Raw genomic sequence first — 14,821 nt, 5'->3', positions numbered from 1 at the left:
TCTAGTTCCGGTTAACAATCGTGCCGCAGAGTTTTGGATTAACTGTAATGTCCTAAGGGATGAATTTGGGCATCCTGCTAGTACCGAGTTACAGTAATCTAGCCTAGACGTAACAAAAGCATGGATTATTTTTTCCGCATCTTTGAAGGACAAAAAACTTCGAATTTTGGCAATGTTTCTTAAGTGGAAGAAAGCTGACCTCCCTACATTCTGTATATGAGAATTAAAGGTCAGGTCCTGATCAAAAGTGACTCCAAGGTTCCGCACAGTAGAACTGGGTGTAGTACCAAATAGACCACTTTGTCCATCAAAGACTCTGTCCCTACTCTCTCGCGATCCAAATATAATGACCTCAGTTTTGTCGGTATTAAGCAACAGGAAATTCTGTGTCATCCAAGTTCTGACATCACAAAGACAAGATTCCAATTTGGCCAACTGATGAGCCTCGTTTGCCTTAAAAGAAAAGTACAACTGTGTGTCATCTAAGAATGGAAACTGATGCTATGCTTTCTAATGATGTCACCAAGAGGTGACATGTAGATGTTGAAGAGGAGTGGCCCAAGTACAGATCCTTGCGGGACACCATGACTAACCCTCCTACATTCTGACGAATGATTATGAACATGAACAAACTGAAAACGGTCAGACAAGTAAGATCCAAACCAGTCCAAGGCGCGATCCTTGATGCCGATAGTATCTTCTAATCTCCTAAGAAGAATGCTGTGGTCAACTGTATCAAATGCTGCACTGAGATCTAGGAGGACCAGAACAGAGAGAAGACCTTTGTCAGATGCACACAAGAGGTCATTACTTACCTTAAGCAATGCAGTTTCAGTGCTGTGACCAACTCTGAAGCCAGACTGAAAAGCCTCAAGTAGATTGTTGTCGTTCAAGAAGTCCACAAGCTGCCTAGCAACAACTTTTTCTAAGCTCTTGGAGAGAAACGGAAGGTTCGAGATTGGCCTATAATTTGAAAGCACACTCGAGTCCAAATTGGGTTTTTTGATCAGAGGCTTGATTACAGCCACCTTGAAAGCATTAGGGACAAAACCTGTTGATAGAGAATGATTCATAATTCTAAGAATGACACAATGAAGCAATGGGGAAACCTCCTTGAGAAGCCTGGTTGGAATTGGGTCCAGAAGACTAGTGGTCGACTTAGCAGAGGAGACAAGAGAATCAAGTTCCGAGAGTCCAACTTGCTGAAAACTCCCGAAATACGCACTGGGGTTGCCATGTTGAGAAAGATCTGCCATGTGACCTGTGGAAGACAAAGAAGACGAGGAATTCCCAATCTCAGTTCTGATACCTTCTACTTTTTGCTGGAAGAAGTTCAGGAAATCGTTGCTTGACAGGCCAGTAGGGACGCATGGCTCAACACAATGATGGCTCCTCGTCAGCTTAGCAACTGTACTAAATAAAAACTTTGGGTTGTTCTTGTTAGAGTCAATAAGAGCAGAAAAGTAGGAAGTTCTACTGATACGCAGGGCCTTTTTATAGGACCTAAAGCAATCCTGCCAAGTCTTGAAGGATGAAGCTGTTTTTGACGAACGGCAAGTTCTCTCAAGCCTTCGCAAATTTTGTTTTAATTTGCGAGTAGAGGAAGTAAACCAAGGGGCTGATTGATCCTGCCTTTTCATACTTACCTTATAAGGGGCAAGATCATCCAATGTTGATTTCAGAATACAAGAAAAGCGATCTGTCAAGGAGTCTAGATCAAGATCAGTCAAGTGGGTGGGGGGAGAGGCCAGAAGCATGTCAAGAGGTACAAGGGCATCAAGCAGATCAGGAAGCCTCTCCTTAAATTCAGCAACAACAGAGTCCGAAATGTTTCTACTCATTATAGACCTTGCTTGGGGAATGTGATCCGCTACAATAAAGCCGAAAGTGATCAGAAAGTTGTCAGACAAAACGTCGTTTCGGGGAAAGATTGTCAGCTGCTCTACACCAAGTCCAAAAGTGAGCACAAGATCCAAAGTATGACTGTGCTTATGAGTGGGTACATTCACAACTTGAAGGAAGCCTAAGGAGTCGAGGATAGATTTGAAATGAGAACTCAGACTGTCACTCTCAATGTCGACATGAATATTAAAATCTCCAATCACTATGATCTTGTCTTTAGTCAATGCTAAAGTAGACAAAAACTCTGAAAATTCATCTAAGAAAGAAGAATATGGACCGGGGGGACGGTAGACAACAATGAATTCAACGGAATCTGCCTGCCTATCAGGTGACAACGAAATAGACATCGCTAAACTCTCAAATGAACTATAAATAGATTGAGCCTTGAGATTGACTAACAAATTGGAATTATAAATAGCTGCAACGCCACCTCCTCGACGACTATCACAAGCCTTATGAGTATTAATATGACTAGGAGGAGTGGCTTCATTAAGACTAAAATATTCATCTTGACGTAGCTCTGTGAGGCCGAAAATATCAACACTATGTTCACTAATCAAATCATTAACTAAAACTGCCTTGGAATGTAGAGACCTAATGTTAAGAAGGCCACATTTCACCATTTTGTTTGTGGGAGACCCTGGAGCCACCCCCGACCGGGCCCCCTTATTTCTACAATCTATTCGAACTAGGTTACTATGATCTATTGGAGATTTGCACAGTATAAGAGGTTTGGAGGTGCGAGGGACCGACACAACTTCTATTGGAAAAGACTGGCAGGGCTTCGGGGACTTACTAACGGCAGGGGACGGCAGTGAGAGAAGCCCAGAGTAGCGTATAGGACTACAACTCTGTTGCCTGGTCTCCACCCTGGAGCGTCAGTGAGTGGAAGCTAAAATTTTAACTATATTGCTAGATAAGAGAGCTGCACCTTCCCGGGTGGGATGAATGCCATCCCTCCTAACAAGACCAGGCTTGCCCCAGAAAGGCTTCCAGTTATCTACAAAGCCCACCGAGTTATTGGGACACCACCCTGACAGCCAACGGTGAAAAGATGACATGCGGCTAAACATCTCATCGTTCCTAACATTTGGCAAGGGGCCAGAGAAAACTACTTCGTCCGACATGGTCTGAGCAAATGCGCACACCGAAGCTACGTTTAACTTAGTGACCTCGGACGATTTCAGGCGTGCATCATTGAAACCACAGTGAATTACAATCCGCCTAAATCTCCGTTTATTCTTAGCCATTAACTTTAAATGCCCTTCAATATCGCCCGCCCTGGCCCCGGGGATGCACTTCACTGTGGCCGATGGCTGTCCTAGGTTAACATGCCTCACTATAGACGAACCGATCACCAGAGTGTCAATCTCAGTCGGCGTGCTGCTGAGTGGAGCAAACTTATTCCAGACATGGACGGAAGGGGCCTGGTGCTGAGAATGGTGGTGGTGCCCGGCAGGCTTGTTAAGGCTACGCTTCCTCCTGACAGTCACCCAACCGACCTTTCCCGGCTGCTCGGGAGCCGCGAAGGGAGGGGAACTAGTGGGACCTAGAGACTCCGACGCTACGCTAGCGAATGAACGCCCCGCTCCAGCTAAGCTAACCCTACTAGCTACAGGACTACTATGCTCGAAGGAGCGAAGTCGTTCCTCAAGCTGGCTAAGTCTCGCCTCAAGCGCTAACATAGTACTACATTTAACACACATCCCTGACTCGGTAATTGAGGACGAGCTAAAGCTAAGCATCTGGCAGTGTGAGCAAGAAAAGACGGGAGGAGAGAGAGGAGGGACAGAGGAGAGGTGAGAGGGAGAAGCCATGGCTTCGACTGTGCTTATGCAAACAGATAGAGATAGGTGTATTGAGAAGATACTAAATAATTTGGAGAACGATCACCTTTTAAGAGAAAACAGTCCAGTGGTTCGCTCAGTCAGAGCTCAAGCTCAGGAGCGGCGTGGCTGGCTGGCCGGCTGTGCTGTCGCCTCCTGTGTGACGCGCTGTGACGTCGAGAATATCTGTCTTTGATACTCGTGAAGAAAATCTGCATTTTAAATCTCACCTACTGAGCCCAAATCGGGACACAACACCTAGTTTTCCTTTGGTAGTTCCACCAGGGTCTAGCAGTGCCTGGCCACCTGTATTTAAGTTTTGTCTAGAGGAGTTTGTTGGCTTTTGAGAGAACATTTGTGTTTATTATGATAAAGATATCCTCAGTTTCTGGATACCTGCTTGTTTTCTGTAGAGACAGTATTTGTGTTTATTATTATAACGACTACCGTAGTTCTTAGATTTATACAGTGGATATTTTCTTTCTTTGTTAGTCGGCTGTATCGCCATCCTTAGTTTTAGCTCCTTGCCATCAATAAATATTTATTATCCTCATTAATTTGCAATCTGTTTCCACCGATTCAAATATAACAACAGTCAGGCTGCCTGAAAGTGGGAGGGTGGGCGGAGTTTCAACTCAACAACAGGAAGGTGAAGTCAGTGAATCTGGGTTTGAACAGTGCCACTGATCCCTCTGGCCCTGTGCTTTTCAAAGCCTCCACTGGGGGGCGCCAGAGGACTGCAGGGGAGGCGAGCGTGAAAAGTGCGGCATCATATTGAAAGTGAAGCCAAGGTTGAAGGATGAAGCGGCGGGAAAAGCAACAGTGTCCATAGTGATGATGAAAGTCTCTGACTACAGTTGATGTGTTGATGATTTGATTGGAGGAATTGCACCAGCAGCCTCAGAATGAAGACATTAGTTGACTGGAGAACTGGAGGAGGTTTCAATGGATTGAAAAATATGTTGAAAAACACTCAGATATTTATTAGAATGTTTTCAAAGAGATGGTAAAGCATGCAGATGTTAAAATGTGTTTAAAAAAGACATTTAAGATCAAACGCAAAGGATTATTAAAATGTTATTGAAATATACACGTTTAAGAACATACAAATGTGAAAGATGTTTACAAAAAATACACATGTATACAAAATTTATTCATGAAACCTTTTTTTTAAATAAACAAAGCAATGACAATAACAGTAATAATAGACCTACCTTGACCCCTGACCTCTGACCTGTCTGTTTCTCCTGGTTTCATTGGTTGTGGCTTCATTTGATCAGTTTTCAGATTTGGTTTCTAAAAGGCTTCTGATGTTTGTTTTTTTTAGCAGATTCATCAGGAGAAAAACAAGTACAACTACAGTCACACCACACACACACACACACACACTCACACACATTAATATGTATAGAGAGAGAGAGAGAGAGAGAGATTGTTTCAAGTCAAGGCTTTTTAAAGTCAAAGGTGATCAAAGCAATGATACTTCAGCATCAAAGCTTCTCTACAATAAATGCAGCATCTTGAATGCTGCTCATTGAGGTGTGTGTGTGTGTGTGTTTGGCCAGCAGAGGTCAGTGTTACTGCAGCTTGGAGTCATTTTCAGCCATTTTCAAAGCAGTGGCTCCAGTGCTTGGATGTTTCCCACAAGCTTCATTTGTCCATCACTGCTTTGTCCTGCAGTGTGTTCTGCTCCAAGTGCAGTTTCTGCCACTGCTTCTGACACAATGTTTGCTGCCCTTGTCTTTTGATGGAGTGAGCAGCTCCTTGAGGACCGGACCATCTTGACCTGTTGCACTCCAACTGCTCCTGGTAGTCACAGCCACACTTGATGCACCCTGAGTCAAGCATCAGTAAATGAGTTTTCAATCAGGGCAATTCATGTCTTTATTCTTGTTTGCCAGAAAAGCCTTTATTCAGCCTTTATTCAGAATGAATCATTTGGGCACGCGCGGAGTTGCTCATTTTCCGGAAAGAGTCGTGGAAGAAGAAGAAGCCGTACTTCTGCCTGTGTTGTAAACAAACGCCGCGTTGTCTGCACGTCCTCGGCTCGTTCACAAGCCTTCAAAGCGTTTTTTTATTTGGTCTATCTTTTCGTTTATATTTCGCAAAAAAAATGACCGGCTGCCGCTAAGGAAAAAAACAAACAAAAAAAACAACAACACTGAAAGAGGCGTAGAGTACAAATTAAAATCACCCACAGGGCTGCAGATCTCACTCTGCCCTCACTCTGGGTTGCAGCATCTGCCAGCAAACAGAATGCTCCTGGAGGGGTTGTGTTGAATGAACAACAGGAAGGGGTGGTCTGCAGTGAACTTTTTTGGAGGTATGTACATCAATAGTTTGAAGATCATACCAGTTGCAGCAGCAGCTTCTGTTCCCTTCTCATTGACCTCGACAATTGCCTTGTGGACAACATCTGAAATAGTCAGGCTGTGGTCTGGAGACATGCCTGTCAGAGAGGAGGCAAAAAGGAGAGATATATTTGACAAATGTGTTGCATTATAATCTAAAGCAGTGTGTCTCAACCACTGTGCTGCGACACACAACGATCCAATTTCACTTAATTGGTCTGACCAAAAAAACAACCATGTCATTATGGAGTGACTGTGCTTTGAGATAAAGTTAGTAGTAGGACTCCTGGTATTATTTGTTAAAAGTTGTGTGGCATTATAGAGCCAGCAGGGGTGCTGCTTTGCGGGGCTGAAAATCGCTCCGAAACCTCGCATACGGTCCAACTACATCGAAGGCTTTGTGGTGGACGCTGGGATCGGTGTGACTGTGCTGTCCCCTCCGCTTCCTCCTGCTGTGGCACGCTCAGGCGCTGCAGCCGCTGTCCACGTTGAGTCGTTTGGGCATAGCTACCTCTCAGAGGCACCCGTGTTAGCCGGGTTTAGTTTCTCTTTTATTCTGAACTGTGCAATTGAGGGATTTATTTTATTTCATTTAATTTTTTTTGCTTATGGTTGTCACGTTCATTGTTGCTGTTGTTATTGTCAAATTGATGTGATTGTCTGTTAATTGGTTTTGATTCATTTGCAAGTTTGCTTCTTTTTGTGTATGTATACGTATGTTAAACTTTTTTTTTTTTTTATTAGTTTAGGTTAGCTTAGTTATGTGCATTTCCTCCTCCTAACTTGTTTTGCTTTTTGTCCTTCAGTGGCTGAGGACCGACAGTCGTCGACTGGTGTAGGCGGGTGGTGGTGTCCCTTTTCCTGGTTTGCTGTGCTGTCACCACCTGGGTTGATTGTTCACCTGGAGTGTGCGTTGAGTGCTGTTTCACGAGTGAGTGGGGTGACTCTTCTGGGCTTCCTCCTCGTCCTCCCTGGTCAGTCGCACTGGTAAGGCCTCAGCCCTGAACGCACCCCATTTCCCCCGTTTGAAGTTATTTTCTCCCCATTACTTTGAATTATTCCCCCCTGTTTTGAGTATTTCTTCTTTATTTTGAATAGGTCACTTAATTTCTTCGGCCTTATGTTGAATATTCTTCCCTTGGTCGCCTATGATATATTTTATCATGAAATGATTTGAGTGCTGTAATAAATATTTTTTTTTTGTATGGAACCACGACATATACATATATATATAAATATTAGAGCTGTCAGTCGATTGAAAAAATTAATCAGATTAATCGCATGGTTTTCCATAGTTAACTCACGATTAATTGCATATTTTTTTATCTGCTCTAAATCTACCGTAAACTGATATTTTTCCATTTTTTTAATAATCATATCAACATGGGAGTAGGCAAATACTTGCTTTCTGCAAATGCAGCATGTTTATTCGTGTTGGAGCAATGACAAGTACTACTAACAAAACAAAAGCATAGGGTAAAAAAAATAATTATAAACTCAAGCCCAACAAAGATAACTGATGGGCATAACTGTAACATTACATAGTAATGATTACTAGTACTACCAAAATTTGTATATTTTATTTTTAAACTCGAACTTGAACAATTCATCCCCTACGAACGTGCGTTAGGTGTGTGTGTGTGTGTGCAAATAGAAACACGCACTCAGGTATCAAGTCTTCCTCTGTGTGTGTGTGTGTGTGTGTGTGTGTGTGTGTGTGTGTGTATTTGTTTAATCTCTCTCGCACTCTGATACAATGTACTGACAAATATAACATACAAATATGATCGAATTTGTCATTCGGTTTTTATTTTGAAATTAGTGTAATTGGACACTTCACCGGATTTTCTCTCTTTTTTTTTTGAGCGACTTCCTGTACTGTAGACGAGGATCGCTCGCGGCTCGCGCACAAAATAGAGCAGACGCCAAAACGACGACTGCATGGCGCGAGCCACATTGATTAACGTGGGCGCCGAATGGAAGCGCATGGCGCTTCGCTTCAACGTCCAGTGAACTGACGTTAAATGCATGGCGCAATCCGCGAGGGGAGCCGCGCGCCTGTTCGCGTCTGGTGTGAACTTTTGTCCTGTCAAGACTGCCATCTGGCAGGGTTTTGAAGTGGAACTTTCCATTTACAATTGACGCCTTATCCATGTCAGTCCTTCCTAGTGCTCATCTACGCTCAGTGTCTTTTTCTTTTTTTGTTGTGTTTACAAGCCGGCTGCAAGCGTGTGACTGTGTGCTGTGAGTCAATTCATTTCCTGTTTCCACAATCTACGGAGCGGCCAAAGGTTCAAAAAGCACCGTGTGCGTTAATCCCGCGATAAAAAAATTGTCGGCGATAAAGCGGCGTTGAGTTAATGCGTTAATAACGAGTTAACTTTGACACCCTTAATAAATATATTAACGCGCGATTAACGCACACGGTGCTTTTTGAACCTTTGGCTGCTCCGTAGATTGTGGAAACGGGAAATTAATTGACTCACAGCACACAGTCACACAGCCGGCTTGTAAACACAACAAAAAAAGAAAAAGACACTGAGCGTAGATGAGCACTAGGAAGGACTAACATGGATAAGGCGTCAATTGTAAATGGAAAGTTCCACTTCAAAACCCTGCCAGATGGCAGTCTTGAGAGGACAAAAGTGATATGCATTTACTGTAAAGAGCGCTTCCATTCGGCGCCCATGTTAATCAACCATCCGCGAGGCTCCCCTCGCGGATCGCACCATGCATTTAACGTCAGTTCACTGGACGTGGAAGCGAAGCGCCGAGCGCTTCCATTCGGCGCCCACGTTAATCAATGTGGTGGTTCACAGTAGACGCGAACAAGCGCGCGGCTCGCGGCATGCATTTGTTGTTTCGGCGTCTCCTCTATTTTGTGCGCCAGCCGCGAGCGATCCTCGTCAATAGTACAGGAAGTCGCTCAAAAAAAAACAAGACAATCCGGTGAATTTTCAAAATAAACTAATTTCAAAATAAAAACCAAATGACAAATTCCATCATATTTGTATGTTATATTTGTCAGTACATTGTATCAGAGTGCGAGAGAGATTAAAGAAATACACACATACACACACACAAACACACACACACACACACACACACACAGAGGAAGACTTGATCAAAATACGTCTGTTTGATCCTAGAGATGCCGGTCAGTGATCATTAAGAAAGAGGTCTTGAGATGGTCACCTGAGTGCGTGTTTCTATTTATACACACACACACACACACATGCGCAACTTTTTTTTTACCCTGCGCATCTTTTGTTTTGTTAGTAGTACTTGTCATTGCTCCAACACGAATAAACATGCTGCATTTGCAGAAAGCAAGTATTTGCCTACTCCCATGTTGATATGATTATTAAAAAAATTGGAAAAATATCAGTTTACGGTAGATTTAGAGCAGATAAAAAATATGTGATTAATTCGCGATTAATCGTGAGTTAACTATGGAAAACCATGCGATTAATCAGATTAATTTTTTTAATCGACTGACAGCTCTAACAAACATATATATGTATATATATATATATATATATGTATATATATATATATATATATATATATATATATATATATATATATATATATATATATATATATATATATATATATATATATATATATATACATATATATATATATATATATATATGTGCAGATGTCACTTCATTGATCGGTGGTACCTTGTTCATTCTGAACTCAGCCTCGCTAGTGTTGCTCTCCTCAAATATCTTCTCCCAGGTGCCTTTGAAGTAAATGGCATTAACCAGCACCAGCTTGGTCCTGCTATCCAACACACCATTAGCCAGCAAATGCTTGATTTTTCCTAAACGATCGCATGGACATGGATGAGTTGTGATGTTTCACAAATTAAGGAAAACATTTGATAAATTTCTAGAAAAAAACACCTTGAGTTTGTTCCTCCACCCAGTTGTTGATGTTCAGTCTTGCTGCTTCGAATCAGCTCTTGAAATTCACAGACTCCAGCTCACCGTAATACTTGCTGATGCTTTCCAGGTACTCCTGAAAAACCAAGAACATTATGACGAGTTAATTTCAAGCAGTAAATATTCCTGACTGACTTACTTAGGATGGGTGATTTAACCTCAAATCAACGCAATCACCATTGACTTGTCACATATATATACATGTATATTCATATGTATATAAATATAAAGGTATATATAATGTTTATTTATATACGTATATATGTGTTTGTGCGTGTGTGTGTATATACAGTATACCTACTTTAATGTGAGTGTGTGTATATATATATATATATATATATATATATATATATATATATATATATACATATATATGTATATATATATATATATACATATATATATATATATATATATATATATATATACATATATATATATATATATATATATATACATATATATATATATATATATATATACATATATATATATATATATAAATATATATATATATATATATATATATATATATATATATATATATATATATATATATATACATACACACTCACATCATATATATATTAGGGCTGGGCAACAATTAAAAATCGTAATAATTGTATGATTTCTCTGATTAATCACGATTAATCGCACTGTATAGGCAAAAATCCAATAATGAATTTAAAAGAAGTGTTTAGTGCACTTTTGTTGTGTGCAACCCCGTGCTGTTCATTGTGCGACACATGAGCTGCCGGCTGCCAGCAGCAAGTGCGTTGCGCACGTAACTACGTCATCAACACGAGTTTATCGTTAATAGCGCGAGATGACATATTCCTACCGCGGGGAATCTTTTGACGGTATATCGCAAACGCCGATATATCGCCCATCTCGACTCACAGCTCCTACAGCACATGAGCAACATGCGTTAATGCGCGTTAAAGTAATTCTTGCCGTTTATAAATAAATGATATGTACATATGTATATATATATATATATATATATATATATATATATATATACATATATATATATATATTTATATATATATATGTACACACACATTCATATACATTGTATGTATATGATTGATTAGATTGTTGATTAGAATGTTTCTTGTATCTTAATGTAATTACTGTTTATTAGTAGTAGAATTACTGTTTATTTTTTGTATTGTTTTTAGTGCTGCAACGGTGTAGTTTCCCAATTTGGGATCAATGAAGTACATCTATTCTATTCTAGACACGCACACGCACACACACACACACACACACACACACACACACACACACACACACATATGTACATATGTACATATATATGTATATATGAGTGTGTATATACATACATATATATATATATATATATATATATATATATATATACATATATTCACACACTTGTATGCGTGCTTATAACACACACACCTTCAAGAAATGGAAAGACTGCTCCCCGTACAGTCGGTTGGCAACACTGAGAGCATACGGAGCCCCTGGCTTGTTCAGCTCACTCAGTAGTTTCTTAAAGCCGGTGCTAACATCATCTGGACTATCTTTAGCTTTTAACCCATGTGAAGAGAGAAGACAACTGTTACAGAAATGCATTAAAACTGTCAATTGACTGATCAAAGTTTAGCTAGGTTGCTGTCTAAGCATGAGGACCTCGTTTCTCCATGATTTTTCCTTGAAAATTGTTGGTTTACAAGCAAGCCGTCGTGCAACGTTCAAGACTTGCACACAAATTGCTACCATTTCACACCTGTGTCGACCCAAGCCAAGCCAGTAGCACTTGGCAGGATCAGTGTTTCCTGTACCAGCACATTGAACTGAGAACTGGCCAGGTGCACTTAACCTTTAGTTAACAGGACGTGAGAGTGGTGCATTTTTGTTTTATTCCATATTCAAATGAAACGCCAAGCCTCCTCCATGGTCATGGTCCAGTTTATCAGAATAACTTCCATCTTAAGTTCATCACTTGTGCAATTGTTGGTTTTGTGTTACCTCTGGAAGTGTAAGACAGTCAAATCCACATCCTGAAGTGTTTTCTCTAACAATGGAAGTTCCTCAAAGACGGGGGTTACAACTGTATCAATCTCACCTATTGTAATTAACTAACATGATTTACATGTCGCGGGAAAGGAACCCCCGAGGGCCAAAAGGTATCTCCTTGTGTTTGTTGGATTTGCATTCAGGGACTGTCTCTGCCTTTTGTTTAGAACTTTCCTTTGAAATGTTGTGAGTGTCAGTGCGAGAGGTATGAAGGTCTTGGTGATCTATTGTTGCTGTGGAAAATTACCCCTGATGACCAAAAGGTTCCCGAGTAGGAAGAGTTGATCTGATTTGAATCTTTTAAATATGCATTTTAGCAGTGTCTCTGTTCTGGGAGGATATTTAAGGGAAGGAACAAGAATCTGAAGGTTTTTTTTTTCTCTCCTCTTCTTTTTTTCTCTCTCCTTTTCTGGGACCCACTCTCTCTCTCTCTTTTTCCTCTCCTTTTCTGGAACCCACTCTCTTTCTTGATTCTCTTTTTCACTCTCTCTCTCTATCTCTCTCTCTCTTCTTCTTCTTTTTCTTTGACTTCTTCATTTGTTTACCATCATTTTTACACAACCGGTCTGTTACGTTTTTGCTGCATTTTTACTCTGGACATCGCAATAAACTGGTATGTTATCCATTTCCCTTCAGTATCAACTTGTTGAGACTTTTGTTCTATGTTGAGAATAATCTGACATTAGATGTTGATTTAGTCTTCAGTTATATGGTAAATTCATTTGAGTAATGCTTGTACTCTTTACCTCTGAGTCGAATAGAAAAGATTGAGTGTCATGTTTTTCTAACTATTGAGTTGGAAGATATAAACCTCTGAATATCTCAACCTAGATGTCTGGGCTGTTCTTCTATGTTAAGAAGGTCACTGAATGCTTTGTCTATATCTGCCATCACTGAACTAAGATAGGGATTAATCAGAATCCCAAAGACCTTAGTTATATGGTAAGTTTCACTGGACATTATTCAAACCCTTAACCTCTGAGTTGGTCAGATAAGATTGGGTATCATGTTCAATAACCTCTGAATACTCCAACCCAGACATCAGGCTATTCTTCCATGTTTAATGAACAAACTGAATAGTTTTGTTAATTTATAGAAGCCATCCCTGAACTGAAGACTAATGTCAGATCACGAGAATTTTATTATTATTGAGTCTATATTCTTAATTGTTAATCAAGTCTTTCTCTCAATCAAGATATAAAAGTAAAGTTATTATTATCAAATGGAGTCAGATTAAATTAATTGTTATGTATTTTACTTTGAAATCCTCACCTTGACACCGGAACGACGGAATACGTGTTGGGGAGATATTACTATTTGTGTCTAGATATTTCCTCCCCTACAAACTCCAAAACATACATGGTCAAAATCCATATTATTATTATGTTGTTTTTTTTAAATGCTCATACAAAACCCCCCAAAAAAGTGTCACATCAACTTGCAGTGCATTATTTTCGCCAGCAAGCTTTTCTTGTTACGACATTGACCCATATTTTCCATATACTCACCTGAATTAGGTACCCTGCAGATACCCTGCAAGGGCAACGATCTTAGACCTTCCCCGAGGTGCTCTGTGGAGTGCCGCGCAACCAGCACGTGACCTCTACGACGAGCTTCCACCCACGGAAGTGCCATAGGAGGACAAGGCTTAAATAGTATGGCTTGTCCACCAGAAGGCTGTATTATGGTCTATATAATATAAAACTTCGGCCCAGTTCTGCTTGTATTGCAATGGTTGGTGTTCCTGAAGTTTCATTTTTCGTCCCTTTTTATTTTTTACATCCATGTTTGTGATGAAATAGTATTGTGAATCGCTAGCTCGCATTGCATGCTGGGAAACAGCGTCACTCAAGGAAGTTTTGGCTTCGCTGACACGGTCCTGAAGGGAAGTGGGTTTTAGTGCACTGGAACGGGATGAATGTGTTCAATCAAGCAGTACAAACCTGATTAATTGTCTTAATACTTGACTTGGAATGGCCATATTGTTTAGGATTAGAATTAGATGACAACTTCTTCACAATATTTGCAACTATTCAATTTGACCAGCAGGTGTCAGTAGAAGACGAAATTTCATGTTGACTATTTCCTAATGGAAGTGCTCTCTTTACGTTGGATTTTTCTCATAATTATTTGAAGTGTAGGCCTGTAGTTGATGAGGAATCACGGTGTGCTAACGCTACTGAAACAGCTTCGATGAAAAAAGGGAGTGTGATTTGGGTTTGTGGTACATTATGACAATCTTGGACTTGCAAGACTGAGGCGACGGTTCAATTCCCATCAATGTGTATTATATATGTGTTATTTAGCTCATCTATTCTACATTTTAAATAGATCACATTTGACATCTGACCCACTGAACACTTACTATTGAACATATTTTTAAACTATGGGCTATTTAGTCTTGTTTTAGGATATAATATAATTCATTGCACAAACTGTCAGGCTAAGTATAAGAGCTATAGTCTACTACAATCAGTCGTGCCAAAAAAGAGACATTGTCTTTATTTTTCATTTTTATTTTATTGTGTCAGCATTGAACCATACAAGCATGTAGTGTTGTCCAACAAGAATGCATGGCGAATCAAATCCCAAACAACCTATGAATCAATGAACAGGTTTCTATTGCACTTCATTTTATTGAGCACTAGATGACCTCCTCGAGCACTGTGTCATTGAAGCCTCGAGTAATGAACCATTTTTTGAAACAAGTGTCGAAGCTTCAACAAAGCCTCGATCGGCC

At 40.3% G+C, this 14,821-nt stretch overlaps 2 protein-coding genes across 2 annotated transcripts in view; one reads left to right on the top strand and one right to left on the bottom strand.

The window, feature by feature from the left end:
* Positions 1-14,821, top strand: part of LOC142892515 (uncharacterized) — a 153,591-nt gene that overhangs the window by 17,622 nt on the left and 121,148 nt on the right. The window lies entirely within an intron of this gene.
* The window catches only part of LOC142892518 (ribonuclease inhibitor-like), a 53,873-nt gene continuing 49,097 nt past the window's right edge, over positions 10,046-14,821 (bottom strand). Inside the window, exon 5 of the mRNA XM_076032731.1 lies at positions 10,046-10,108. Coding sequence (XP_075888846.1) covers positions 10,046-10,108 — 63 coding nt within the window. The remainder of the gene's footprint in view (positions 10,109-14,821) is intronic.

Source organism: Nelusetta ayraudi, unplaced genomic scaffold (assembly GCF_046127955.1).
Source record: "Nelusetta ayraudi isolate G7.1 ecotype Tasmania unplaced genomic scaffold, CSIRO-AGI_Nayr_v1 ptg000034l, whole genome shotgun sequence".
In the NCBI taxonomy this organism is placed as follows: Eukaryota; Metazoa; Chordata; class Actinopteri; order Tetraodontiformes; family Monacanthidae; genus Nelusetta; species Nelusetta ayraudi.
Note: the sequence above shows the minus strand (reverse complement) of the source record. Positions and strands in the feature narration are given on the sequence as shown.